The sequence below is a fragment of the Pristiophorus japonicus genome, chromosome 2 (genome assembly GCF_044704955.1).
Source record: "Pristiophorus japonicus isolate sPriJap1 chromosome 2, sPriJap1.hap1, whole genome shotgun sequence".
In the NCBI taxonomy this organism is placed as follows: domain Eukaryota; kingdom Metazoa; phylum Chordata; class Chondrichthyes; family Pristiophoridae; genus Pristiophorus; species Pristiophorus japonicus.
This window is the reverse complement of record NC_091978.1, coordinates 276,802,067-276,829,296: the sequence shown is the minus strand read 5'-3', so window position 1 is coordinate 276,829,296 and position 27,230 is coordinate 276,802,067. Positions and strand designations below refer to the sequence as shown.

Genomic DNA, 27,230 nt, shown 5'->3' with positions numbered 1-27,230 from the left:
TCCTGACTCGCAATCACACCCTCCGGTCCCTGACCACCGACAAACTTTAATGTACTACTTAACTTAAGGGGTGTGACTGCCTCCTGGAACAAAGTATCCAGGTAACTCTCCCACTCCCTGATGTTTATTTCTGTTGTTGTTAGGATTTAATCTACTGAACAAGTGTGTGACAGGCTGCTCAAACAGTATGACCAGCCTGTATAATACAGCAGGGCCAAAATGTAATCTGAGTCAGAAGCTGGTTTTCATCTGCCTCGCTTTGCATTAGAGTGGATACTATGTGCGGTGCAACGAAGATTTGCTAGATTGATCCCTGGGATGAGAGGGTTGTCCTATGTGGAGACATTGAGTAGATTTGGTCTATACTCTGCAGTTTAGAAGAATGAGAGGTGATTCAGAGATGACAGGGTAGATGCTGTTTGCTTCCCCTTGCTGGAGAGCCTAGGTGGTGTGTGTGCGTGCATGCGCGCGCGCACATAGTCTCAGGATAAGTGGTCAACCATTTAAGACTGAGATGTGAAATGTCTTCACTCAGAGGGTTGTGAATCTTTAGAATTATCTACCCCAAGGGCTGTGGATTCTGAATCATTTGGTTGAGATAGTCAGATTGTTGGACTCCAGGGGAACCAAGGGATATGGAGATCGGACGGGAAAGTGGAGTTGAGATCAAAGATCAGCCACGCTCTTATTGAATGGCTCGAGGAGCCGTATGGCCTACTCCAGCTCCTATTTCTCATGTTATGCTCATGGCCTGCCACACCTGGGGGAATGTCGAAGTAATTTATGACTAACGAAAAATACCAAGGTAAAGATCTAAAGCAATCTTATAGTACATAATTTATGTTTATGTAGACATGAAAAATGAGGTATACCGACTATATGAATCAATAAGCAAAGAAATCAGTGATCAGGTTTGACAAACATCATCCGTCTACCACACCACCATTTCTAGCGTTGGCACCTCATTAATGTGTCTCTCCTTAATAATGTTGTGTAACAAGCGGCAGCTATCATATACGTTCCATCATATTAAGGCACATTGAAAAGTGCCCTCTGGCTGACCAAATGTCAGTACTTGTCCTAATATGCTTGATTCTCTGCTGCATGATGTTGTCAGCAGAGATGTGAGTCATAGTAACTGTTATTTTTGTCTTTCAAGACCATCCTTCCATTCTGCTGTCTCTACTAAAAAGATGTAAACAGAAATTCTCCAAAAAGCATCATGTGAAGTGTCAGAGAATTGGGCATTGCATCACAATCCACTGCTATTGGTCACTATCCAGTGGTATACTGAGAGACTGAAATCACTTGGTGCTTGACAAGCCTTTGGATTGCTGGTGAGGAACAAATGGCTATATGGGTGCAATCAATAACCTCCTGAACCCTCAGAAATCCAGATTTATGATAAAAGCCAGTCTACCATCTGTTGCTGCAGCTACAGGGGAATCTGATGCAGATATATGATAGAAAAGTTGTTCATTAACTTTCTTGATGCATCAATGAAGAAGCTGACTAATGTTGCAGATATAGAAACATAGAAACATAGAAAATAGGTGCAGGAGTAGACCATTCGGCCCTTCTAGCCTGCACCGCCATTCAATGAGTTCATGGCTGAACATTCAACTTCAGTACCCCATTCCTGCTTTCTCGCCATACCCCTTGATCCCCCTAGCAGTAAGGACCTCATCTAACTCCTTTTTGAATATATTTAGTGAATTGGCCTCAACAACTTTCTGTGGTAGAGAATTCCACAGGTTCACCACTCTCTGGGTGAAGAAGTTCCTCCGCATCTCGGTCCTAAATGGCTTACCCCTTATCCTTAGACTGTGACCCCTGGTTCTGGACTTCCCCAACATTGGGAACATTCTTCCTGCATCTAACCTGTCTAACCCCGTCAGAATTTTATATGTTTCTATGAGGTCCCCTCTCATTCTTCTGAACTCCAGTGAATACAAGCCCAGTTGATCCAGTCTTTCTTGATAGGTCAGTCCCGCCATCCCGGGAATCAGTCTGGTGAACCTTCGCTGCACTCCCTCAATAGCAAGAATGTCCTTCCTCAGGTTAGGAGACCAAAACTGTACACAATACTCCAGGTGTGGCCTCACCAATGCCCTGTACAACTGTAGCAACACCTCCCTGCCCCTGTACTCAAATCCCCTTGCTATGAAGGCCAACATGCCATTTGCTTTTTTAACCGCCTGCTGCACCTGCATGCCAACCTTCAATGACTGATGTACCATGACACCCAGGTCTCTTTGCACCTCCCCTTTTCCTAATCTGTCACCATTCAGATAATAGTCTGTTTTTCTCTCTGTTTTTACCACCAAAGTGGATAACCTCACATTTATCCACATTATACTTCATCTGCCATGCATTTGCCCACTCACCTAACCTATCCAAGTCGCTCTGCAGCCTCACAGCATCCTCCTCGCAGCTCACACTGCCACCCAACTTAGTGTCATCCGCAAATTTGGAGATACTACATTTAATCCCCTCATCTAAATCATTAATGTACAGTGTAAACAGCTGGGGCCCCAGCACAGAACCTTGCGGTACCCCACTAGTCACTGCCTGCCATTCTGAAAAGTACCCATTTACTCCTACTCTTTGCTTCCTGTCTGACAACCAGTTCTCAATCCATGTCAGTACACTACCCCCAATCCCATGTGCTCTAACTTTGCACATCAATCTCTTGTGTGGGACCTTGTCGAACGCCTTCTGAAAGTCCAAATATACCACATCAACTGGTTCTCCCTTATCCACTCTACTGGAAACATCCTCAAAAAATTCCAGAAGATTTGTCAAGCATGATTTCCCTTTCACAAATCCATGCTGACTTGGACCTATCATGTCACCTCTTTCCAAATGCACTGCTATGACATCCTTAATAATTGATTCCATCATTTTACCCACTACCGATGTCAGGCTGACCGGTCTATAATTCCCTGTTTTCTCTCTCCCTCCTTTTTTAAAAAGTGGGGTTACATTGGCTACCCTCCACTCCATAGGAACTGATCCAGAGTCAATGGAATGTTGGAAAATGACTGTCAACGCATCCACTATTTCCAAGGCCACCTCCTTAAGTACTCTGGGATGCAGTCCATCAGGCCCTGGGGATTTATCGGCCTTCAATCCCATCAATTTCCCCAACACAATTTCCCGGCTAATAAGGATTTCCCTCAGTTCCTCCTCCTTACTAGACCCCCCGACCCCTTTTATAACCGGAAGGTTGTTCGTGTCCTCCTTCGTGAATACCGAACCAAAGTACTTGTTCAATTGGTCCGCCATTTCTTTGTTCCCCGTTATGACTTCCCCTGATTCTGACTGCAGGGGACCTACGTTTGTCTTTACTAACCTTTTTCTCTTTACATATCTATAGAAACTTTTGCAATCCGTCTTAATGTTCCCTGCAAGCTTCTTCTCATACTCCATTTTCCCTGCCCTAATCAAACCCTTTGTCCTCCTCTGCTGAGTTCTAAATTTCTCCCAGTCCCCAGGTTCGCTGCTATTTCTGGCCAATTTGTATGCCACTTCCTTGGCTTTAATACTATCCCTGATTTCCCTTGATAGCCACGGTTGAGCCACCTTCCCTTTTTTATTTCTATGCCAGACAGGAATGTACAATTGTTGTAGTTCATCCATGCGGTCTCTAAATGTCTGCCATTGCCCATCCACAGTCAACCCCTTAAGTATCATTCGCCAATCCATCTCAGCCAATTCACGCCTCATACCTTCAAAGTTAGCCTTCTTTAAGTTCTGGACCATGGTCTCTGAATTAACTGTTTCATTCTCCATCCTAATGCAGAATTCCACCATATTATGGTCACTCTTCCCCAAGGGGCCTCGCACAACGAGATTGCTAATTAATCCTTTCTCATTACATAACACCCAGTCTAAGATGGCCTCCCCCCTAGTTGGTTCCTCGACATATTGGTCTAAAAAACCATCCCTTATGCACTCCAGAAAATCCTCCTCCACCGTATTGCTTCCAGTTTGGTTAGCCCAATCTATGTGCATATTAAAGTCACCCATTATAACTGCTGCACCTTTATTGCACGCACCCCTAATTTCCTGTTTGATGCCCTCCCCAACATCACTACTACTGTTTGGAGGTCTGTACACAACTCCCACTAACGTTTTTTGCCCTTTGGTGTTCTGCAGCTCTACCCATATAGATTCCACATCATCCAAGCTAATGTCCTTCCTAACTATTGCCTTAATCTCCTCCTTAACCAGCAATGCTACCCCACCTCCTTTTCCTTTTATTCTATCCTTCCTGAATGTTGAATACCCCTGGATGTTGAGTTCCCAGCCCTGCTCATCCTGGAGCCACGTCTCCGTAATCCCAATCACATTATATTTGTTAACATCTATTTGCACAGTTAATTCATCCACCTTATTGCGGATACTCCTTGCATTAAGACACAAAGCCTTTAGGCTTGTTTTTTTAACACCCTCTGTCCTTTTAGAATTTTGCTGTACAATGGCCCTTTTTGTTCTTTGCCTTGGGTTTCTCTGCCCTCCACTTTTCCTCATCTCCTTTCTGTCTTTTGTTTTTGCCTCCTTTTTGTTTCCCTCTATCTCCCTGCATTGGTTCCCATCCCCCTGCCATATTAGTTTAACTCCTCCCCAACAGCACTAGCAAACACTCCCCCGAGGACATTGGTTCCGATTCTGCCCAGGTGCAGACCGTCCGGATTGTACTGGTCCCACCTCCCCCAGAACCGGTTCCAATGCCCCAGGAATTTGAATCCCTCCCTGCTGCACCATTGCTCAAGCCACGTATTCATCTGAGCTATCCTGCGATTCCTACTCTGACTAGCACGTGGCACTGGTAGCAATCCCGAGATTACTACTTTTGAGGTCCTACTTTTTAATTTAGCTCCTAGCTCCTTAAATTCATTTCGTAGGAACTCATCCCTTTTTTTACCTATGTCATTGGTACCAACGTGCACCACGACAACTGGCTGCTCTCCCTCCCTTTTTAGAATGTCCTCCACCCGCTCCGAGACATCCTTGACCCTTGCACCAGGGAGGCAACATACCATCCTGGAGTCTCGGTTGCGGACTGGAAAGGGCAAGTAATATAAAACAATAGTAGAGGTGGCCTTGAATGCTACTGGCAACGTTACAATAAGCTGCAGATGTGAGTCATTAGTCTTACTCTCTACTCCCCTCTCTGACTGACTGGCCGCCCCCCCCACCCCCCTACATCCCATATTCTCTCTTTCCCATTTTCCTCACCCTCCCTTCTCTTCATCCTCGTCCCCCTACCCCTCCCTTCTCCTGTCCATAGGCCTTTTATGTTGTCCCATCCTCTCCCTCGCTCCTCTCCGATCCACCTCCACCCCTCCCTCTCCTCCATTTGGGTAGTTATACCCCACCCTCACACCTGAAAATTGCAGTTAATTTTGACTCCCTTTTGCAACGCCACAGGAGATCAACTACTTGTATATTAAAGATGCCAATGGATCAAAACATTCCATTTCAAAATACATTCAACACTTCTATCAGTACTGTAATACAAAATCTGTGTTAAATGTTAACATTTACCTGCTGTACCTGTTATGACTGCAAGTAGTGCTGAGATTGGTATTTCCAATGATAAAAGGATTGTCACATTAAACAACAGTTTCAAACGTAATACTGGCACAGTACTTTTAAACTGAGAGTCACTATAATTCCTGTCTGAAGTCAGGTACAAACCCATTTGGCCCATTTTTTTTAAAATCAAGAACGTAAATCACTGGATGCAGTAAATAAATCTTACCTCCAACAATAAACCCCATCACCACAGTCCTTCCTCCTCATCCCTTAATAAGTTGCCTGCATAATTTCTGTGCTTGCTGTAAAGCAAATAACCCTTGCCGACAACGTTCCTCCTCCCCTGACTAATAAATATTTGTGGACAGTAATGCTCCCATCAAATGCCTCCTCTCCACTGCAGGAATTTCATCCTAAGCTCCCATAATTGTACATCGTAATCCTAACCCAGCCTTTTACCACTGCTCTCTCTGTATCCCCCCTCCAGCCTTTTACCACTGCTTTCTGTATCCCCCCCCCCTCTCCCCCATAGAGCTAAGATACAGGACATGGCTGTGCAAGCTTAGTTTAAATCTGATCGTTCAGGTGAAAATGCAAGCACAGAAGAGAAACCTGGAAGTAACCACCCTTCCTGCCAGCTTTATTACTATGCTTGGCTAAACCCACCTCACCCCCAATTGCCCTGGCAAAAGCATATGACTACCCAGGCTACACCTCCCAGTGAGACTTTCACTACCGTTGTCCCCATCTCCTCCCCCCCTTCTCTCTCCCTCCTCTCCCCCCATTATTTGCCCCTCTTGTCCTTGTTATGGTTCAATTATCCCATCTTTCAACCTCACTTCACCTGAATACAGAATTTGGTCAACACCCTGGGTGCCATGGGAGATCAACTAGTAAAGTGAATGAAGCAACATTTTTGTCAGTGCCAAGAAATATTAATGGACCGACTGCAAATGTTACTGTGCATCAACTTTTACTATGGGAATTCTTGTATGAATCTTGCAAAATAGTAAGCAGTAGGATTTCCCACAATTTTTAAAGGGTATTCCAAAAACAATGATCTGTGTTATTAGGACAAGAAAATCATTTCAAAGCAGAAATTTACAACTAGCAGCCAAAACACGAGGAAATCTATGTAACTTTTGAAACTATAGGCTAGAAATGCGGTTATAGCGAACTGTATTTTTATGCCAAAATCATCCTTTTCGCTTTGCTACCATTAGTAGGCCCGATATTCAGCCTTTAATTTGCACGGCGGTAAAAATCGGCATTGCACGAGGATTCACGGCGCAAACTGGAGAATTTCGGCAACTTTAGTCCGGGGCCAATAGCGCTGCAAGAGGCGCCTTGGGAGGGGGGAAAAACAAAAACAAAAAAATTCACAAAACCCTTACCTACTAAATCGTTGAAAAAGAATTTAAAAATAAAAATTTTAACTTATCTTTTTTGCAGGTCTTCATACTTATCACTGCTGGCAGGGCTACAATTCAGGTTTATCCCTATTGGTATTCTGGGCGCAGAATACAGGTGCGGAGAGCCAAATTTCGGGCAAAAACGCTATTTCGGGTCTTGCACGGCGGCACTCCTCTTCCCAGTGGTATGTGGAAAGTGTCTCCGCAAAAAGTTGGCCAAGTTCCCACTGACCGGGTTTTTGAAATATCGCCAAAAACCTGGTCGCAAAGTCGGCGAATTTCTAGCCCATATGAATTTCTTCACAGAAACATCCATTTTACTGATTCTTTGAACAGTGGGATTTCAGAGCTTGTGTGACAGTTACCAGAGCAAATCAGCTTTTAAAAACAAATTTCAATACATATTTTCTTTTATGAGAGCATTAGTTACTTTTATATGCTTTTATTTACTTCAATTTTGTTCTAAATCCCACTGAAAACTGTTCTTAAACCTCTGATTTCACAGTTCACAAATAAACTATTTAAATTCAAGAGTTTATTCCCAAAAATCAGCACCAGAGATCACAAGAAATCTGAACAGCATTCCATACTTTTAAAATGCAGACGTTGGTCATCATCTTATATGTAATTTAATAAGGTCACAAATTATAGAAAATAAAGAAAACATACAATTAAATGCACTACAGTTAACACTGAAGATATTTTCTGTACTATGTTTCAAAAGCATACCATGATTTAGGTCATAATGTCCATGGTTGTAGGAATCAGATTGTGAACTTTTTTCTCTGATCTCTTTAAGTATAGGCATGTGAAGCACAGGGCGGTACTCTGTTTGAAGCTTCACATTCATCTTGAGCTTGTAACTGATCAAATACAAAAAGTCCAAACACAGTGAATTAATTCAAAAGTGATTGGTAACTCAACAGCTTTGCGTTATGAAAGCTTTTCCACATATCAATTCAAAGCCATTCACTGCTGATATACCTTTTCATTTGCATCAATTGTGTTCTAAACTTTACTAAAACATTCTTAAATTTCCACATTTTCAAATGAAAACAATTTAAAGCGATTTCTCCCCAAAGCAGAAATATTGGGGTAAAGTTTACACAATTCAAGGTAGCACAATGGTATAAACAAATGGCAGGTTTCATCCCCAATTGCTACACACACAGTTCCTGATCTTAGTCAAGACTCAGAAGTACTAGGTGAAGACCAGGAATTTCCTCATAATTGAGAGAAAAATATATTGTCCCTCGGTTGGTCTCTCACACCTCCTTGGAGCCAGCACTGGATGCGATGCTGCAAAGCAGATCACTTACATACCACAACAACTACATGGTGGGGCATTGGATGACCAGGACTTAATGAGAGACAGGATACAAGCGCTTGCATCTTGGACAATTTGAAGTCTATGGAGCATGGAGAGTTTCAGTAGCAGAGAGTAGACAATGTTGCGGAGTTGGAAACAAGCAGCCTTGGTGATGGAGAATATATGGGGTTTGAAGCTAAACCCAAGGTTGAACAGGATGCTATGGTTGTGCATAGTTATGCTGAAAAGTGAGATGCCACAGAAAAGGTGGAGTCAGTGGGAAGGAAGGAGAGTTTGTGGCAAGCATCTAAAACCAAGGTTTCAGTCTTGCCAGTCATAAGCTGAAGGAAGTTTAACTCATCCAAGACAATGTCAGACAAGCAGTACAACAGTAATAAAATGGATGTGGGGTCCAGAGAAGTGGCGCAGAGAGATAGAGTTTGGTATGATCAGCATACATATGGAAGTTGACCCCATGCCAACAGATAATGTCACTGACCATACAAGACCAGTCCCTGTGGAGTTGGACAGCAGTCATATCAAATATAAATAGTGAATGGTTTCAACAAACAAGACTGAGGCATGGTAATGGGAAACAACACAGGTCTAAGTATTCTGGAAAATGTATACAGCTTACGCACCAGACATAAAACATTTGGGGTTTTGACATTCATGGTAATAAGTCAGGTGCCTCCCGTTTTATAAATGCACTCATGGTCCAATGTGATATACCTTCAGTAAATATTATACTTAAAGAGCCAGAATTAAAAACTAAACAAAGATAATAGACATTTCCAAACTTGAAAACTTAATTAAATAAAATGTATTAGCGATGGCAGGGCGAGCGATGTGTTGCAGCTGCAGCATGTGGGAGCTGGTGGACCAGTGTGATCCATGCGACCACGTCGGCAGTAAGTGTTGGAGGCTTGAGGAACTTCGGCTTCGAGTTGATGAGCTAGAGTCCGAGCTTCAGATACTGCAATACATCAGGGAGGGGGAGTTTTACCTGGACTCTGCTCCAGCAGAAAGCCACACCCTTAGGTTAAATAATTCAAATGTCGTCTGTGGTCAGGGACATGAGGGTGTGACTACAAGTGAGGCAGGTATACGGACCCAGAATGTCGTGATAGAGGAGCCTCAGCCCTTGCTCTTGTCCAACAGGGACGAGGTTCTTACTCCCTGTGTAGACGAGAAAAGGGACTGCAGGGAGGATGAGCAAACTGACCACTGCACCATGGTACAGGGGGCAATTCAAGTTGGGGAGAGTAAAAAGAAATGTTGTAGTGGTAGGGGTCAGTATAGTTAGGGGGGATAGAACTTTGCTCTGCAGCCGAAAGCTCGAGTCCCGAAGGCTGTGTTGCCCGCCTGGTGCCAGGGTTAAGGGCATCTCCTCTGGGCTGAGAGGAATTTGGAGTGGGAGGAAAAAGATCCAGTTGTCGTAGTCCACGTAAGTACCAACAACATAGGTAGGACAAAGAAAGAGTTCCCGCTGAGGGAGTACGAGCAGCTAGGGGCTAAATTAAAATGCAGAACCACAATGGCAATAATCTCTGGATTATGATTGGAGCCACAAGCAAATTTGAATAGGGTAAAAAAGATCAGAGAGATGAACGGGTGGCTCAAAGATTGGTGTGGGAGAGGTGGGTTTTGATTCATGGGACACTGGCACCAGTACTGGGATAAGAGGGAGTTGTTCAGTCAGGACAGGCTTCACTTGAACCAGGCTGAGACCAGTGTCGTGACAAATCGACTAACTAGGGCTGTAGATAGAGCTTTAAACTAAATAGTGGGGGTGGGGGAGAGAAAAGAGGGATCAGGTGAGCGGAAATTTAAAAAGTCAAAAAGAAAGGCGGCAATAGTGCAGGGTAGCGATAGGGGTAATGATAACTAGAGTGTGACAGGAAGGGGCAGAGCGTGTAAGCATAAGAGTGCATCAGAAAGTGGGATCAGAGTAGGAAAAAATGGTAAAGAGACAAAATTAAAAGCTCTTTATCTGAATGTACGCAACATTCGTAACAAGATAGATGAGTTGACGGCACAAATAGAAATAAATGGGTATGATCTGACAGCCATTACAGAGACGTGGTTGCAAGGTGACCAAGGCTGAGAATTGAATATTCAGGGGTATTTGACATTTTGGAAAGATAGGCAGAAAGGAAAAGGAGATGGGGTAGCTCTGTTAGTAAAGGATGAGATCAGTGCGTTAGTGAGAAAAGATATTGGCTCAGAAGATCAAGATCTAGAATCAATTTGGGTGGAGATAAGAAATAATAAAGGAAAGAAGTCACTGGTGGGGGGAGTGGTCTATAGGCTCCCTAACAGTAGCGACACTAGGACAGAGTATAACTCAAGAAATAATGGAAGCTTGTAAGAAAGGTACGGCAATAATCATGGGAAATTTTAATCTTCATATTGATTGGACAATCAAATTGGCAAAGGTAGCCTTGAGGAAGAGTAAATAGTGTATTTGGGATGGTTTCCTAGAACAATACATTGTGGAACAACCAGGGGGCAAACTATTTTAGATCTAGTAATGTGTAATGCGACTGGATTAATTAATGATCTCATAATAAAGGATCTCCTTGGGAAGAATGATCATAGCATGGTGGAATTTCAAATTTAGTTTGAGGGGGAGAAAGCTAGGTCTCAAACTAGTGTCCTGAACTTAAATAAAGATAATTACAAAGATTATGAAGGCAGAGTTGGCTAAAGTGGACTGGGAACATAGATTGAAGGGCAAGACGGCAGATGAGCAGTGGGAAACATGATATATTTCATAACTCTCAAAGATATATTCCAGTGAGAAAGAAAGACTAAGAGAAGGATGAATCATCCTTGGCTAACTAAGGAAGTAAACGATGGTATCAAATTGAAAACAAAAGTATACAATGTTGCGAAGAATAGTGAAAGGCCAGAGGATTGGGAAATTTTTAGAAACCAGCAAAGGACAACTAAAAAAATAAGAGAGAGCAGGTAGTTTATGAGAGTAAACTAGAAAGAAATATAAAAACAGACAGTAAAAGCTTCTACAGTGAGCAGCTAAAGTAAACATTGGTCCCTTAGAGGACATGACGGGGGAATTAATAATGGGAAACAAGGAAACGGCAGAGACTTTGAACAAATATTTTGTATCAGACTTCACGGTAGAAGACAATAAAAGCAACCCAACAATTGATAATTCAGGGGCTATTGGGAGGGAGGAACTTAAAACAATCACGGGAGAAAAAGTACTAGGCAAACTAATGGGACTAAAGGAGAACAAGTCCCCTAGACCTGATGGCCTGCATCCTAGGGTCTTAAAAGAAGTGGCTGCATTGGTTATAATCTACCAAAATTCCCTGGCTTCTGGAGCGGTCCCAGCAGATTGGAAAACCACAAATGTAACACCACTATTTAGGAAAGGAGGGAGACAGAAAGCAGGAAACTATAGACCAGTTAGCCTAACATCTGTCATTGGGAAAATGCTGGAGTCCATTATTAAGGAATTAGTAGCAGGACATTTAGAAAATCATAATACAGTCAAGCAGAGTCAGCATGGTTTTAGGAAAGGGAAATCATGTTTGACAAATTTGCTAGAGTTCTTTGAGGATGTAATGAGCAGGGTGGATAAAAGGGGAACCAGTCGATGTTGTGTAATTGGATTTCCAGAAGGCATTCGATAAGGTGCCACATAAAAGGTTACTGCACAAGATAAGAGCTCACAGGGTTGGGGGTAATATATTAGCGTGGATAGAGGATTGGCTAAAAAAACAGAAAACAGAGTCGGGATAAATAGGTCATTATCAGGTTGGCAAACTGTAATAAGTGGAGCCACAGGGATCAGTGCTGGGACCTCAACTATTTACAATCTATATTAATGACTTGGATGAAGGGACAGAGTGTAATGTAGCCAAATTTGCTGATAAAGATAGGTGGGAAAGTAAGTTGTGAGGAGGACGCAGAGAATCTGCAAAGGTATATAAATAGGCTAAATGAGTGAGCAAAAATTTGGCAGATGGAGTATAATGTGGGAAAATGAGATTATTCACTTTGGTAGGAGAAAAAGCAAATGATTTAAATGGGGAGAAATTACAAAATGCCGAGGTACCGAGGGATCTGGGGGTCCTTGTATTTGAAACACAAAAAGTTAGCATGCAAGTACAGCAAGTAATTCGGGATGCAAATGGAATGTTGGCCTTTATTGCAAGGGCGATGGAGTATAAAAGTATTCCTGCTACAACTGTACAGGGCATTGGTGAGACCGCAACTGGAGTACTGCATACAGTTTTGGTCTCCTTATTTAAGTAGGGATATACTTGCATTGGAGGAAGTTCACAGAAGGTTTCCGAGGTTGATTCCCGAGATAAAGGGGTTGTCTTATGAAGAAAGGTTGAGAAGATTGAGCCTATACTCATTGGAGTGAAGAATGAGAGGTGATCTTATTGAAACGTACAAGATTCTGAGAGGGCTTGACAAGAGTTGTGATGCAGAGAGGATGTTTACCCTCGTGGGGAATCTAGAACTAGGGGGCATAGCCATAGCCCATTTAAAACAGAAATGAGGAGGAATTTCTTCTCTTCTCAGGGTCGTGAATCTTTGGAATTCTCTACCTTAGAGAGCTGTGGAGGCTGGGTCATTGAATATATTTAATGTGGAGATAGACATATTTTTGAATGATAAGGGAGTCAAGGATTATGAGGAGCAGGCAGGGAAGTGGAGTTGAGGCCAAGATCAGATCAGCCATGATCTTATTGAATGGCAGAGCAAGCTTGAAGGGCCAAATGGCCTACTCCCGCTCATATTTCTTATGTTCTTATGTCATCAGCGCAAGCACTCACCTTCTCTCATCTACTGCGATCGGCTTGGCATGGTCACTAACAAACATGTCATGAGTTCTTTTCAAAGATCTGAACACCAGTGTGTGCACAGAGTGCTTCTGCACCTCCTGACAAAGAAAAAAAAACTAATTTAACATAAAATTTCAGAATTAAAATTTTAAACATTAAACAAACTCAAATGTGGTGCAATCACTGAACAAAATGTACTGATGCATTTTATATAATTACACATCTTAATATTCCAGATAAAGCTATCTTTTAGACATTTCAACAAACCTTAAATTGAGAGATTAGGTGGAATGATGGAATAGTACAATTACCTTTCATCTCCAGACATGTAATTAAAGAGACGGAAGAGCTAATTCTCCTCTTGCAACTGGGTCCTATGTGACATGTGTTTGGACAGTTCCTAGTAGAGTAGGCCCACATCACAAAACTGACAAGATGGCTATCCCAGAGAACCCATAAAAATGGTTGACATAGGAAACTGATATGCCCATACTGGTGAGTGGCAGTGCTCTCCAGGTTATTTTCTCCACTACCTCTTTAGACCCTCTCCCACCTCAGCTCAGATTCAAAATGAGAAAAACACTGACTTTTTTTTAATGTCCAAAATTGTGGCCACCTGCAAGATGCCCACTGGCTCCTCAACCCCTCCAAACTCTCATGTTCACCAAGTGCCCTTATCCTGACTTTTTTTTGTTGCAGTTTCTCAGTCACTAAGCCATGAAGCCAAACCCAACTTCTCCTTCTAACTGCCATACTTGCCAACATCTTCAAGCATTTTTCGTGTCCAGCAAGGCCCCACTTCCTTTAAAACTGCTAATCAATCTCCCTTCAAGAAACTCACCCCAAATCTCCCACAATCTCAAATCTTGCCTTCTCTCCAAATTCCTGGAACATGTCACCTTGCAACTATACGTAGCTCTCTCTCCTCACCCCTTATTTGAGTCCCTACAATCGGACTTCAGCCCTACCCACATTACTAAGTCATAAATTACATCTTGTGCAACTGTGATCATAGCTCCCTACTTCTCATCTTTTTCAAGTACTCCATCAGTAGCCACTAATTTTGCCATTACAAACCTGCTTGCTGAGATTATCTATCCAGCCCCTTTTGTTTTGCTATCTTCGCTTGATTTTAAAAATCCTTCTCTTCAACTATGCCATCAGTTCCCAATTTTAACATTTCCCTCCAATTTTTCTATGTTTGGTGTCCACTGTATTCCTTTCCTTATTATAAAGTTCCCCGAGCCATCTTTCTGTATGTGAAGTGGACTATATATATATCCAGGTTGTTATTAAGGCACATTGCTGGGGTACAGCCGAAGAGCTTTACTGCGCATCGGATCATGCTATAGAGAACCTGAAAATGCTCAATACTATCACTGTGTTGCTCTCGTGGGGTGGGGAATGACTTTCAGAACTTTAACAAGCACCAAATATAATTAAAGTACTAATGCAAAACACACTTGCTTATGACAGTAGACTGCAGATGAGTAACTAAAGGTGATAAGTCTAGCCCCTACCAAAATGTAACTTTGAAGCTTGATTCAAGGGAGTCAGAGGAAACTATATATAATCTTTTGTATGATAGTAGTAAAAGAAAATCAAACGTCAATATCCAAGTTGGATATCCAGGCCAAAGCTTCTGATGTAATAGCGTGGATATCTTGTAGGCTGCCTGCAAATTTCTTCTGAGGGCAGTACTCAATGATGTGCTCCAGGGTCTGATTATGAGCTCCACAATCACATGATGGGGATGCTTTAATCTTCCACCTATGGAGAAGTGGCAGCATCTACCATGACCAGTTCTGAGGCAGTTGATGGTTGTCCACTGTTTGCAAGGAAGGTTTGATCCTGCAGGTTGTACTGCGGGGTCCTCCATAAGGAATTCATTCCATATGTCACAGTTCTTCCAAGCATTCTGTCATCAAACTGAGGGGAGATTGCTGTAGGGCATCGGTGATGGTCCAAAATGGCCATCTAGATTTAAGACAGGTTGGTGGTAGATTGTTCAAGTCGGCCTTGATCAGCATGTCTTTGCTGGTGTAGTGATTGTATTCTCTGAAGACTGCATATTCACGACGTAGATGTGGTGGTTCGATGTTTGCAACCACGGGGAGCCAAGGTGTTGGTGTCGATAAGAACGTACCGGTCATAATTCTCATAGTAGAATTCAGCTGGACATCAACAGATTTGACTTGCGGACTTGTTAATCATACCGAAGAGCAGTACTCCGCTGTGGAGCACATCAGGGTGAATGCTACCGTACAGCGGGTTTGAGTGCCTGCTCCCCACGTGGATCCGGCGAGTTTCTGGATCAAGCTGACTCTACTCTTTAGTTTCTTCCCAAGGTTCTGGAGATGTTGTCTATGACAGGGTGCGATCAACCATGACTCCTAAATAGGAGGTTTTTTTTTGTCATGGTTTATCTCTGCGCCGCAAAAAGAGACTGTCAAAGCTTGGTTTGCTTGATGGGTGTTGAGGTGGAATGTCACGTTGACAGTCTTTTGCAGGTTTGACCGGAGTCGCATCGACAGAAATAGGCCTCCATCCTCTGTAAATCACTAGTCAGGGTCTCTAGTGATGGACAGATTCATGTTTTGCATGGCCAAGGCAATGTCATCAGCGTATATGAATTTGCAGGACTGTGTTTCGGGCAGATCACTGGTGTAAACGTTGAATAACATGGGTGCCAGGGCTGAACCGTTGGGAGTCTGTTGTTGAATGTCCTATATCTGCTCTTCTGGATGCCACAGTAAAGACGGAAGCGTCGGCTGCTAAGCATGGAGTTGAGAAGATGGATCATTGTCCTGCAGGGTAAAATGTGGAGAGCTTGAAAAGCAATCCATGCTTCCATACTATGTCGTACACTGCTGACAGGTCCATGAATGCTATGGCAGTCTTGAGCTGGTGCTGGAAGCCGGTTTCGATGTGTTGTTAAAGCTATGACTTGGTCACTGCAGTTACAGCCGCTCCGGAAGCCCGCTTGCTCCTTTGGGATAGTTTGGCTCGATGATGAGGGCTAGGCGAGAGTAGTCGCCTCTCCAGCACTTTCTAACAAGTACAAAGTAAGGAGATTGGGCGGTAGCTGGAGGGCTCACATGCATTTTTCCCCAAGCTTCAGCAGGACAATTATTTTAGACTCCCTCCAAATAGTTGCCAGTACCTCAGAGAAGACTTATGTTTCCTCTCTAAGGACAACAAAGGTAATCCAATCATCACCTCCAGAACTGTTGTCCACAACTGCCCCAACAAGTCAACACATGCCCTCAACCAACATGGGATCGAAATTCCTGTCATCACATCAACACCAGAACCACAATGGAACTTCAAAACAGCAAACTGAGAAACTTTCCAAAGGTCAGTTGACACTATCAGGTGGATTCCACCAACGCCTTCAACAGAATTATAGGAATTATTAAAGCGGCCACAAAACGCAGTATACCTCGGGGGTTTAGAAAGACATATACTCCTTGTTGGACTGAAGAATGTGAGGCTCTCTACCAGCAATATTTGCTGAACAAGAACCCAACCACAGCCACCACAATGCTGGAGTCCTTGAACTCAGTGAAAGGTGGAGGAGCCTTATGGAGAAGTCTAACTTCACTCCAGCAGGAAAGCATGGACCCTGCTCTGTCTACTTGGCAGGGAAAACGGCACCTATAAACACAGGACAACCAACAGAGAGGACACCATTGCACTCCACTTGATACAAACATCAAACGCTCCGGTGGATGGATATTTAAAAAGTACGTGGATATGCACTTGAAGTGCTGTGATTTTCAGGAGTATGGACCAAGAGCTGGAAAGTGGGATTAAGCTGGATCGCTCTTTTTCGGCCGGCACAGACACGATGGGCTGAGAGTCCTCATTGTGTGCTCTAAACTTTTATGATCAGATGAATGCTTCTTAGCTAACATTAAAAATTCAATTGGCATTTAAATGCTGACGTATCGAACTTTCCTTTACCTGACCAGGGGGGGGGGGGGGCGGCTGAAGGAGAGGGTGGCTGGGGGGGGGGGAAGGAGAGGGCGGCTGGGGGGGGGGGGGGGGGAAGGAGAGGGCGGCTGGGGGGGGGGGGGGGGAAGGAGAGGGCGGCTGGGGGGGGGGGGGGGGAAGGAGAGGGCGGCTGCGGGGGGGGAGAAGGACAGTGCGGCTGGGTGGGGGGGGGGGGGAGGACAGGGCGGCTGGGGGGGGGGGGGGGAGGAAGGACAGGGCGGCTGGGGGGGGGGGGGAGGACAGGGCGGCTGGGGGGAAGGACAGGGCGGCTGGGGGGAAGGACAGGGCGGCTGGGGGGAAGGACAGGGCGGCTGGGGGGAAGGACAGGGCGGCTGGGGGGAAGGACAGGGCGGCTGGGGGGAAGGACAGGGCGGCTGGGGGGAAGGACAGGGCGGCTGGGGGGAAGGACAGGGCGGCTGGGGGGAAGGACAGGGCGGCTGGGGGGAAGGACAGGGCGGCTGGGGGGAAGGACAGGGCGGCTGGGGGGAAGGACAGGGCGGCTGGGGGGAAGGACAGGGCGGCTGGGGGGAAGGACAGGGCGGCTGGGGGGAAGGACAGGGCGGCTGGGGGGAAGGACAGGGCGGCTGGGGGGAAGGACAGGGCGGCTGGGGGGAAGGACAGGGCGGCTGGGGGGAAGGACAGGGCGGCTGGGGGGAAGGACAGGGCGGCTGGGGGGAAGGACAGGGCGGCTGGGGGGAAGGACAGGGCGGCTGGGGGGAAGGACAGGGCGGCTGGGGGGAAGGACAGGGCGGCTGGGGGGAAGGACAGGGCGGCTGGGGGGAAGGACAGGGCGGCTGGGGGGAAGGACAGGGCGGCTGGGGGGAAGGACAGGGCGGCTGGGGGGGGGGGGGGGAGAAGGAGAGGGCGGCTGGGGTGGGGGGGGAGAAGGAGAGGGCGGCTGGGGTGGGGGGGAGAAGGAGAGGGCGGCTGGGGTGGGGGGGAGAAGGAGAGGGCGGCTGGGGTGGGGGGGAGAAGGAGAGGGCGGCTGGGGTGGGGGGGAGAAGGAGAGGGCGGCTGGGGTGGGGGGGAGAAGGAGAGGGCGGCTGGGGTGGGGGGGAGAAGGAGAGGGCGGCTGGGGTGGGGGGGGAGAAGGAGAGGGCGGCTGGGGTGGGGGGGGAGAAGGAGAGGGCGGCTGGGGTGGGGGGGGAGAAGGAGAGGGCGGCTGGGGTGGGGGGGAGAAGGAGAGGGCGGCTGGGGTGGGGGGGAGAAGGAGAGGGCGGCTGGGGTGGGGGGGAGAAGGAGAGGGCGGCTGGGGTGGGGGGGAGAAGGAGAGGGCGGCTGGGGTGGGGGGGAGAAGGAGAGGGCGGCTGGGGTGGGGGGGAGAAGGAGAGGGCGGCTGGGGTGGGGGGGAGAAGGAGAGGGCGGCTGGGGTGGGGGGGAGAAGGAGAGGGCGGCTGGGGTGGGGGGGGAGAAGGAGAGGGCGGCTGGGGTGGGGGGGAGAAGGAGAGGGCGGCTGGGGTGGGGGGGAGAAGGAGAGGGCGGCTGGGGTGGGGGGGAGAAGGAGAGGGCGGCTGGGGTGGGGGGAGAAGGAGAGGGCGGCTGGGGTGGGGGGGAGAAGGAGAGGGCGGCTGGGGTGGGGGGGAGGAGAGGGCGGCTGGGGTGGGGGGGAGGAGGAGAGGGCGGCTGGGGTGGGGGGGGGAGAAGGAGAGGGCGGCTGGGGTGGGGGGGGGAGAAGGAGAGGGCGGCTGGGTGGGGGGAGAAGGAGAGGGCGGCTGGGGGGGGGGGGGGAGAAGGAGAGGGCGGCTGGGGTGGGGGGGAGAAGGAGAGGGCGGCTGGGGTGGGGGGGGAGAAGGAGAGGGCGGCTGGGGTGGGGGGGAGAAGGAGAGGGCGGCTGGGGTGGGGGGGAGAAGGAGAGGGCGGCTGGGGTGGGGGGGAGAAGGAGAGGGCGGCTGGGGTGGGGGGGAGAAGGAGAGGGCGGCTGGGGTGGGGGGGAGAAGGAGAGGGCGGCTGGGGTGGGGGGGAGGAGAGGGCGGCTGGGGTGGGGGGGAGGAGGAGAGGGCGGCTGGGGTGGGGGGGGGAGAAGGAGAGGGCGGCTGGGGTGGGGGGGGGAGAAGGAGAGGGCGGCTGGGGGGGGGAGAAGGAGAGGGCGGCTGGGGGGGGGGGGGGGGAGAGAAGAGAGGGCGGCTGGGGGGGGGGGGGGGAGAAGGAGAGGGCGGCTGGGGGGGGGGGGGGGGGGGAGAAGGAGAGGGCGGCTGAGGGCGAGAAGGAGAGGGCGGCTGGGGGGGGGGGGAAGAGAAGGAGAGGGCGGGGGGAGAGAAGGAGAGGGCGGGCTGGGGGGGTGGGGAGGAGGAGAGGGCGGCTGGGGGGGGGGGGGGGGGAGAAGGAGAGGGCGGCTGGGGGGAAGGCGGGGGGGGGGGGGGGGGAGAAGGAGAGGGCGGCTGCGGGGGGGTTGTGGAAAGAGAAGGAGAGGGCGGCTGGGGGGAGAAGGAGAGGGCGGCTGGGGGGGAGGGCGTGCGGCTGGGGGGGGGGGGGAAGAGGAGAAGGAGAGGGTGGCTGGGGGGGGGGGGAGAAGGAGAGGGCGACTGGGGGGAGGGGTGGGGAGGGGAGCAGGAGAGGGTGGCTGTGGGAGAAGGAGGAGGGGGGTTGGGGGGGAGGGAAAGGAGGGAGGGGGGTTGGGGGGGGGGGGGAAAGGAGAGGGCGGCGGGGGGGGGGGGGGGGAAGAGGGCGGCTGCGGGGGGGGGGAGAAGGACAGGGCAGCTGGGGGGGGGGGGGACAGGGCGGCTGGGGGGGGGGGGGGGGGAGGACAGGGCGGCTGGGGGGGGGGGGGGGGGAGGACAGGGCGGCTTGGGGGGGGGGGGGGGGGGAAGGAGGGGGCGGCGGGGGGGCGAGAAGGAGAGGGCAGCTGGGGGGGGGGGGAGAAGGAGAGGGCGGCTGGGGGGGGGGGGGGGGAGAGAAGAGAAGGCGCGGGGGGGGTGGGGGGGGGAAGGAGAGGGCGACTGGGGGGGGGGGGGGAAGAAGGAGAGGGCGACTGGGGGGGGGGGGGGGGAAGAAGGAGAGGGCGACTGGGGGGGGTGGAGAAGGAGAGGGCGACTGGGGGGGGGGGGGGGGGGGGGGGGGAGGACAGGGCGGCTGGGGGGGGGGGGGGGGGGGAGAGAGGACAGGGCGGCTGGGGGGGGGGGGGGGGGGAGGAGAGGGCGGCGGGGGGGGGGGGCGAGAAGGAAGAGGCAGCTGGGGGGGGGGGGAGAGAGAAGGAAGAGGGCGGCGGGGGGGGGGAGAAGGAGAGGGCGACTGAGGGGGGGGGGGGGGAGAAGGAGGGGGCGACTGGGGGTGGGGGGGGGAGAAGGAGAGGGCGGCTGGGCAGGGGGAGAAGGAGAGGGCGGCTGGTGGGGGGGGGTAGAAGGAGAGGGCGGCTGGGGGGGGGGGGGGAGAAGGAGAGGGCGGGGGGGGGGGGGGAGAAGGAGAGGGCGGGGGGGGGGGGGGGAGAAAGGAGAGGGCGGGGGGGGGGGGGGAGAAGGAGAGGGCGGGGGGGGAGAAGAGAGGCGGGGGGGGGGGGGAGAAGAGAGGGCGGGGGGGGGGGGGAGAAGGAGAGGCGGGGGAGAAGGAGGGGCGGCTGGGGGGGGGGGGGGGAAGAGAGGGTGGCTGGGTGGGGGGAAGAAGGAGAGGGCGGCTGGGGGTGGGGGGGAGAAGGAGAGGGCGGCTGGGGTGGGGGGGAGAAGGAGAGGGCGGCTGGGGTGGGGGGGAGAAGGAAGGGCGGCTGGGGTGGGGGGGAGAAGGAGAGGGCGGCTGGGGTGGGGGGGAGAAGGAGAGGGCGGCTGGGGTGGGGGGGAGAAGGAGAGGGCGGCTGGGGTGGGGGGGAGAAGGAGAGGGCGGCTGGGGTGGGGGGAGAAGGAGAGGGCGGCTGGGGTGGGGGGGAGAGAAGGAGAGGGCGGCTGGGGTGGGGGGGAGAAGGAGAGGGCGGCTGGGGTGGGGGGGAGAAGGAGAGGGCGGCTGGGGTGGGGGGGAGAAGGAGGGGGCGGCTGGTGGGGGGGGAGAAGGAGAGGGCGGCTGGGGTGGGGGGAGAAGGAGAGGGCGGCTGGGGTGGGGGGAGAAGGAGAGGGCGGCTGGGGTGGGGGGGAGAAGGAGAGGGCGGCTGGGGTGGGGGGAGAAGGAGAGGGCGGCTGGGGTGGGGGGGAGAAGGAGAGGGCGGCTGGGGTGGGGGGGGAGAAGGAGAGGGCGGCTGGGGTGGGGGGGAGAAGGAGAGGGCGGCTGGGGTGGGGGGAGAAGGAGAGGGCGGCTGGGGTGGGGGGGGGAGAAGGAGAGGGCGGCTGGGGTGGGGGGGGGGAGAAGGAGAGGGCGGCTGGGGTGGGGGGGGGAGGAAGGAGAGGGCGGCTGGGGTGGGGGGGAGAAGGAGAGGGCGGCTGGGGTGGGGGGAGAAGGAGAGGGCGGCTGGGGTGGGGGGAGAAGGAGAGGGCGGCTGGGGTGGGGGGGAGAAGGAGAGGGCGGCTGGGGTGGGGGGGGGGGAGGAGAGAGGGAGGCTGGTGGGGTGGGGGGGGGGAGAGAAGGAGAGGGCGGCTGGGTGGGGGGGGGGGGGAGAGAAGGAGAGGGCGGCTGGGGGGGGGGGGGGGGGGGAGAGAAGGAGAGGGCGGCTGGGGGGGGGGGGGGGGGGGGAGAGAAGGAGAGGGGCGGCTGGGGGGGGGGGAGAGAAGGAGAGGGCGGTGGGGGGGGGGTGGGGGGGAGAAGGAGAGGGCGGCTGGGGGGAGAAGGAGAGGGCGGCTGGGGGGAAGAAGGAGAGGGCGGCTGGGGGGAAGAAGGAGAGGCGGCTGGGGGGGGTGAAGGAGGGCGGCTGGGGGGGGTGAAGGAGAGGGCGGCTGGGGGGGGGTGAAGGAGAGGGCGGCTGGGGGGGGTGAAGGAGAGGGCGGCTGGGGGGCGGCTGGGGGGTGGGAGAAGGAGAGGGCGGCTGGGGGGTGGGAGCGAAGGAGAGGGCGGCTGGGGGGTGGGGAGAAGGAGAGGGCGGCTGGGGGGTGGGAGAAGGAGAGGGCGGCTGGGGGGTGGGAGAAGGAGAGGGCGGCTGGGGGGTGGGAGAAGGAGAGGGCGGCTGGGGGGTGGGAGAAGGAGAGGGCGGCTGGGGGGTGGGAGAAGGAGAGGGCGGCTGGGGGGTGGGAGAAGGAGAGGGCGGCTGGGGGGTGGGAGAAGGAGAGGGCGGCTGGGGGGTGGGAGAAGGAGAGGGCGGCTGGGGGGTGGGAGAAGGAGAGGGCGGCTGGGGGGTGGGAGAAGGAGAGGGCGGCTGGGGGGGGGTGGGAGAAGGAGAGGGCGGCTGGGGGGTGGGAGAAGGAGAGGGCGGCTGGGGGGTGGGAGAAGGAGAGGGCGGCTGGGGGGTGGGAGAAGGAGAGGGCGGCTGGGGGGTGGGAGAAGGAGAGGGCGGCTGGGGGGTGGGAGAAGGAGAGGGCGGCTGGGGGGTGGGAGAAGGAGAGGGCGGCTGGGGGGTGGGAGAAGGAGAGGGCGGCTGGGGGGGTGGGAGAAGGAGAGGGCGGCTGGGGGGTGGGAGAAGGAGAGGGCGGCTGGGGGGTGGGAGAAGGAGAGGGCGGCTGGGGGGTGGGAGAAGGAGAGGGCGGCTGGGGGGTGGGAGAAGGAGAGGGCGGCTGGGGGGTGGGAGAAGGAGAGGGCGGCTGGGGGGTGGGAGAAGGAGAGGGCGGCTGGGGGTGGGAGAAGGAGAGGGCGGCTGGGGGGTGGGGAGAAGGAGAGGGCGGCTGGGGGGTGGGAGAAGGAGAGGGCGGCTGGGGGGTGGGAGAAGGAGAGGGCGGCTGGGGGGTGGGAGAAGGAGAGGGCGGCTGGGGGGTGGGAGAAGGAGAGGGCGGCTGGGGGGTGGGAGAAGGAGAGGGCGGCTGGGGGGTGGGAGAAGGAGAGGGCGGCTGGGGGGTGGGAGAAGGAGAGGGCGGCTGGGGGGTGGAGAAGGAGAGGGCGGCTGGGGGGTGGGAGAAGGAGAGGGCGGCTGGGGGGTGGGAGAAGGAGAGGGCGGCTGGGGGGTGGGAGAAGGAGAGGGCGGCTGGGGGGTGGAGAAGGAGAGGGCGGCTGGGGGGGTGGGAGAAGGAGAGGGCGGCTGGGGGGTGGGAGAAGGAGAGGGCGGCTGGGGGGTGGGAGAAGGAGAGGGCGGCTGGGGGGTGGGAGAAGGAGAGGGCGGCTGGGGGGTGGGAGAAGGAGAGGGCGGCTGGGGGGTGGGAGAAGGAGAGGGGCGGCTGGGGGGTGGGAGAAGGAGGGGCGGCTGGGGGGGTGGGAGAAGGAGGGGGCGGCTGGGGGGTGGGAGAAGGAGAGGGCGGCTGGGGGGTGGGAGAAGGAGAGGGCGGCTGGGGGTGGGAGAAGGAGAGGGCGGCTGGGGGTGGGAGAAGGAGAGGGCGGCTGGGGGGTGGGAGAAGGAGAGGGCGGCTGGGGGGTGGGAGAAGGAGAGGGCGGCTGGGGGGTGGGAGAAGGAGAGGGCGGCTGGGGGGTGGGAGAAGGAGAGGGCGGCTGGGGGGTGGGAGAAGGAGAGGGCGGCTGGGGGGTGGAGAAGGAGAGGGCGGCTGGGGGGTGGGAGAAGGAGAGGGCGGCTGGGGGGTGGGGAGAAGGAGAGGGCGCTGGGGGTGGGAGAAGGAGAGGGCGGCTGGGGGGTGGGAGAAGGAGAGGGCGGCTGGGGGGTGGGAGAAGGAGAGGGCGGCTGGGGGGTGGGAGAAGGAGAGGGCGGCTGGGGGGTGGGAGAAGGAGTGGGCGGCTGGGGGGTGGGAGAAGGAGGGGGCGGCTGGGGGGTGGGAGAAGGAGGGGGCGGCTGGGGGGTGGGAGAAGGAGGGGGCGGCTGGGGGGTGGGAGAAGGAGGGGGCGGCTGGGGGGTGGGAGAAGGAGAGGGCGGCTGGGGGGTGGGAGAAGGAGAGGGCGGCTGGGGGGTGGGAGAAGGAGAGGGCGGCTGGGGGGTGGGAGAAGGAGAGGGCGGCTGGGGGGTGGGAGAAGGAGAGGGCGGCTGGGGGGTGGGAGAAGGAGAGGGCGGCTGGGGGGTGGGAGAAGGAGAGGGCGGCTGGGGGGTGGGAGAAGGAGAGGGCGGCTGGGGGGTGGGAGAAGGAGAGGGCGGCTGGGGGGTGGGAGAAGGAGAGGGCGGCTGGGGGGTGGGAGAAGGAGAGGGCGGCTGGGGGTGGGAGAAGGAGAGGGCGGCTGGGGGGTGGGAGAAGGAGAGGGCGGCTGGGGGGTGGGAGAAGGAGAGGGCGGCTGGGGGGTGGGAGAAGGAGAGGGCGGCTGGGGGGTGGGAGAAGGAGAGGGCGGCTGGGGGGTGGGAGAAGGAGAGGGCGGCTGGGGGGTGGGAGAAGGAGAGGGCGGCTGGGGGGTGGGAGAAGGAGAGGGCGGCTGGGGGGGAGGGGGAGAAGGAGAGGGCGGCTGGGGGGAGGGGGGGGGGAGAAGGAGAGGGCGGCTGGGGGGGGTGAAGGAGAGGGCGGCTGCGGGGGGGTTGTGGGAAGAGAAGGAGAGGGCGGCTGGGGGGGGGGGGGGAGAAGGAGAGGGCGGCTGGGGGGGGGGGGGGGAGAGGGCGGGCGGCTGGGGGGGGGCTGGAGAGGAGAAGGAGAGGGTGGCTGGGGGGGGGGGGGAGGGAGAAGGAGAGGGCGGCTGGGGGGAGGGGTGGGGAGGGGAGAAGGAGAGGGTGGCTGTGGGAGAAAGAGGAGGGGGGTTGGGGGGGGAGGGAAAGGAGCAGTAAATCTTCACCCAATATCCAGTCACAGAATTCCATCAAAATGATGCAGAAGCAGGTTATTTGTCCCAATTGACCTGTGTTGCTGTTTATCTTCCACACGATGAGCAGCCCTAATCTGACATGTTTGTTCCCACATTCATTTATCCCATTTCCTTCAACCACCTGACTAACCTATTTTTAAAAGTTGACCTGGTCTCAGCTTCAATCACTACTTTCAATAGTGCATTACACAGCCCCACAATGCTCTTCCAAAATTTTAATCTGCTTTTTAAATCATTTACATTTAATCTTTTATGTACAATCCCTCATTCTAGATCCTAAAAGTATAGCAACAGTTAGTTTCCATCTACTCTGTCCCACCCTTTTATAAAATTTAACACCTCTAATCAAATTACCCCATAACTTCTTCCATTTTAACAAAAACAGCCCCAATCATCCCACTCTTACCACATTTACATGGTGGCATGACCAATGTTCATTAACACAAATTTTAACTTGAAAAGAAGGACAGATGAATGAGAAAAACTGATAGGAAAATGTCTAATAGAAGCATATAAATTAGGTGCAGGAGCAGGAGCAGGAGCAGGCCATTCAGCCCTTCAAGCCTGCACCACTATTCAATAAGATCATGGCTTATCATTCAACCTCAGTACTCCTTTCCTGCTTTCTCTCCATACCCCTTGGCCATAAGCACCATATCTAACAAATTACAATGTGTTTAAAATGGAGGACCTTTGAATCAAAGGTGTACAACTATGCATCTGTGCAGAGTATTAGAGCGGTCCATTGAAGTGGCCCCCACTGCTTCCAAGTCTTCTGTCCACCTGCAATGGTATTGGAGTGGACCAACAAGTAGACTCAGGTGGGATGGAGCAATAGAATCATAGAATGGTTACAGCAGAGGAGGCCATTCAGTCTGTCGAGCATATGCCGGCTCTCTGGAAGAGCACCTCCGCTAGTCCTGCTCCCCCACCCTTTCCCCATAGCCCTGCAATTTTCTTTTCTTCAGGCACTTATCCAACTCCCTTTGGAAATTGAGTCTGCCTCCACCACCATTGGCCAGTGCACTCCAGATCTAACCACTTGCTGCATAAAAAAGTTTTCTCACAAGTCACCTTTGGTTCTTTTGGCAATCACCTTAAATTTGACCCCTCTGGTTCTCAACCCTTCTACTAATGGATCTCTTTCTGTCTAGATTCCTCATAATTTTGAGCACCTTTATCAAATCTCCTCTCAATCTTCTCTGCTCTAAGGAGAACCGTAGCTTCTCCAGTCCAGCCCCCTAACTGAAGTCCCTCATTCCTTTCCCATAATTTTTTTCTGCACCCCTCTAAGGCCTTCACATCCTTCCTAAAGTGTGGTGACAGAATTACTCCAGAGGAGTAGAAATAAATAAATTAATTTAATTAAAAGTGCATTTTATTTTATTTTCCATTATATACAATGGGGTATATGCAGAACCAGAAGTACTGCCTTCCTCTTATGCTCCCCCTTCTCTTTTTCCTCTCCAACATGCTGAAAGTAGCCCTTTTGCTTTCTGTGCACGGCAATCAGCAATGCCAGGTCGTTACCGAAACTCTCAGACCCTCTACTCGTGGCAGCTCACTCTCCGAACGCTATGCTTACAGAGCTCGGTCCGCAGTCCCACGGCAAGCGAGAGACCAAACTTTATATTAAATATACTTGAACAACAATAGCCCCACCTCCACCATGGCTGTGGCTCGCGTTCACTACCGGCAAAAGCTCGAGCCGCTTTTCAAAACAGTTCGAAATTCGGACAAACACCAGAACCTTTCTTCGGCCACCCAGCAACCCACGCGCTGGCTGATCAGTACCGCGAGATCAAGCGTCGAGCTTTCCCATTGGAGGAGGATCGAGGGGTGAAGGGACGAGAAAGAGAAGCCCCGTCACAAGGTCCTGTTCTCGTCTCACCTTTCCTGCCCGCCAGCGACAGCGATATCTACCCTCAGTGGCCATAGACCATATGTACAGGTGAACTGGAGCGCTGAACGTCACAGATTTCTCGACGCTGTTATCCCGGGCTTTGCCACAAGCTCGGGATAAAGATCGGTCAAATCAAACCCAGGATCCAAGCGAGCAAAATATCCAACCGGGAACAGAGATAATAACATAGCAACAACAACTTGCATTTATAACGCATCTTTAATGTAGTAAAACATCTCAAGGCGGTTCACAGAAATGTTATGACAAAGTTTGACACCGAGCCACATGAGGAGGTATTAGGGCAGGTGACCAAAAGCTTGATAAAAGAGGGAAGTTTTAAGGAATGCCTTAAAGGAGGAAAGAGAGGCCTCCGGAGAGGTTTAGAAAGGGAATTCCAGAGCTTAGGGCCTTGGCAGCTGAAAGCACGACCACCAATGGTTGAGCGATTATAATCAGGGATGCTCAAGAGGGCCGAATTAGAGGAGCACAATATCTTTGGGGGAGGAGATTACAGAGATAGGGTGGGGTGAGGCCATCAAGCGATTTGAAAGCAAGGATCAGAATTTTAAAATCAAGAT

General features: G+C 52.6%; 1 protein-coding gene across 1 annotated transcript in view; it reads right to left on the bottom strand.

The window, feature by feature from the left end:
- Nucleotides 1–26,571, bottom strand: part of plrg1 (pleiotropic regulator 1) — a 68,516-nt gene extending 41,945 nt beyond the window's left edge. Inside the window, exons 1-3 of the mRNA XM_070871418.1 lie at nucleotides 26,412–26,571; nucleotides 13,083–13,189; nucleotides 7,686–7,819 (exon numbers count right to left, since the gene is read on the bottom strand). Coding sequence (XP_070727519.1) covers nucleotides 7,686–7,819; nucleotides 13,083–13,189; nucleotides 26,412–26,420 — 250 coding nt within the window. The 5' untranslated portion in view covers nucleotides 26,421–26,571. The remainder of the gene's footprint in view (nucleotides 1–7,685; nucleotides 7,820–13,082; nucleotides 13,190–26,411) is intronic.
- Between the last annotated feature and the right edge of the window lie 659 nt (nucleotides 26,572–27,230).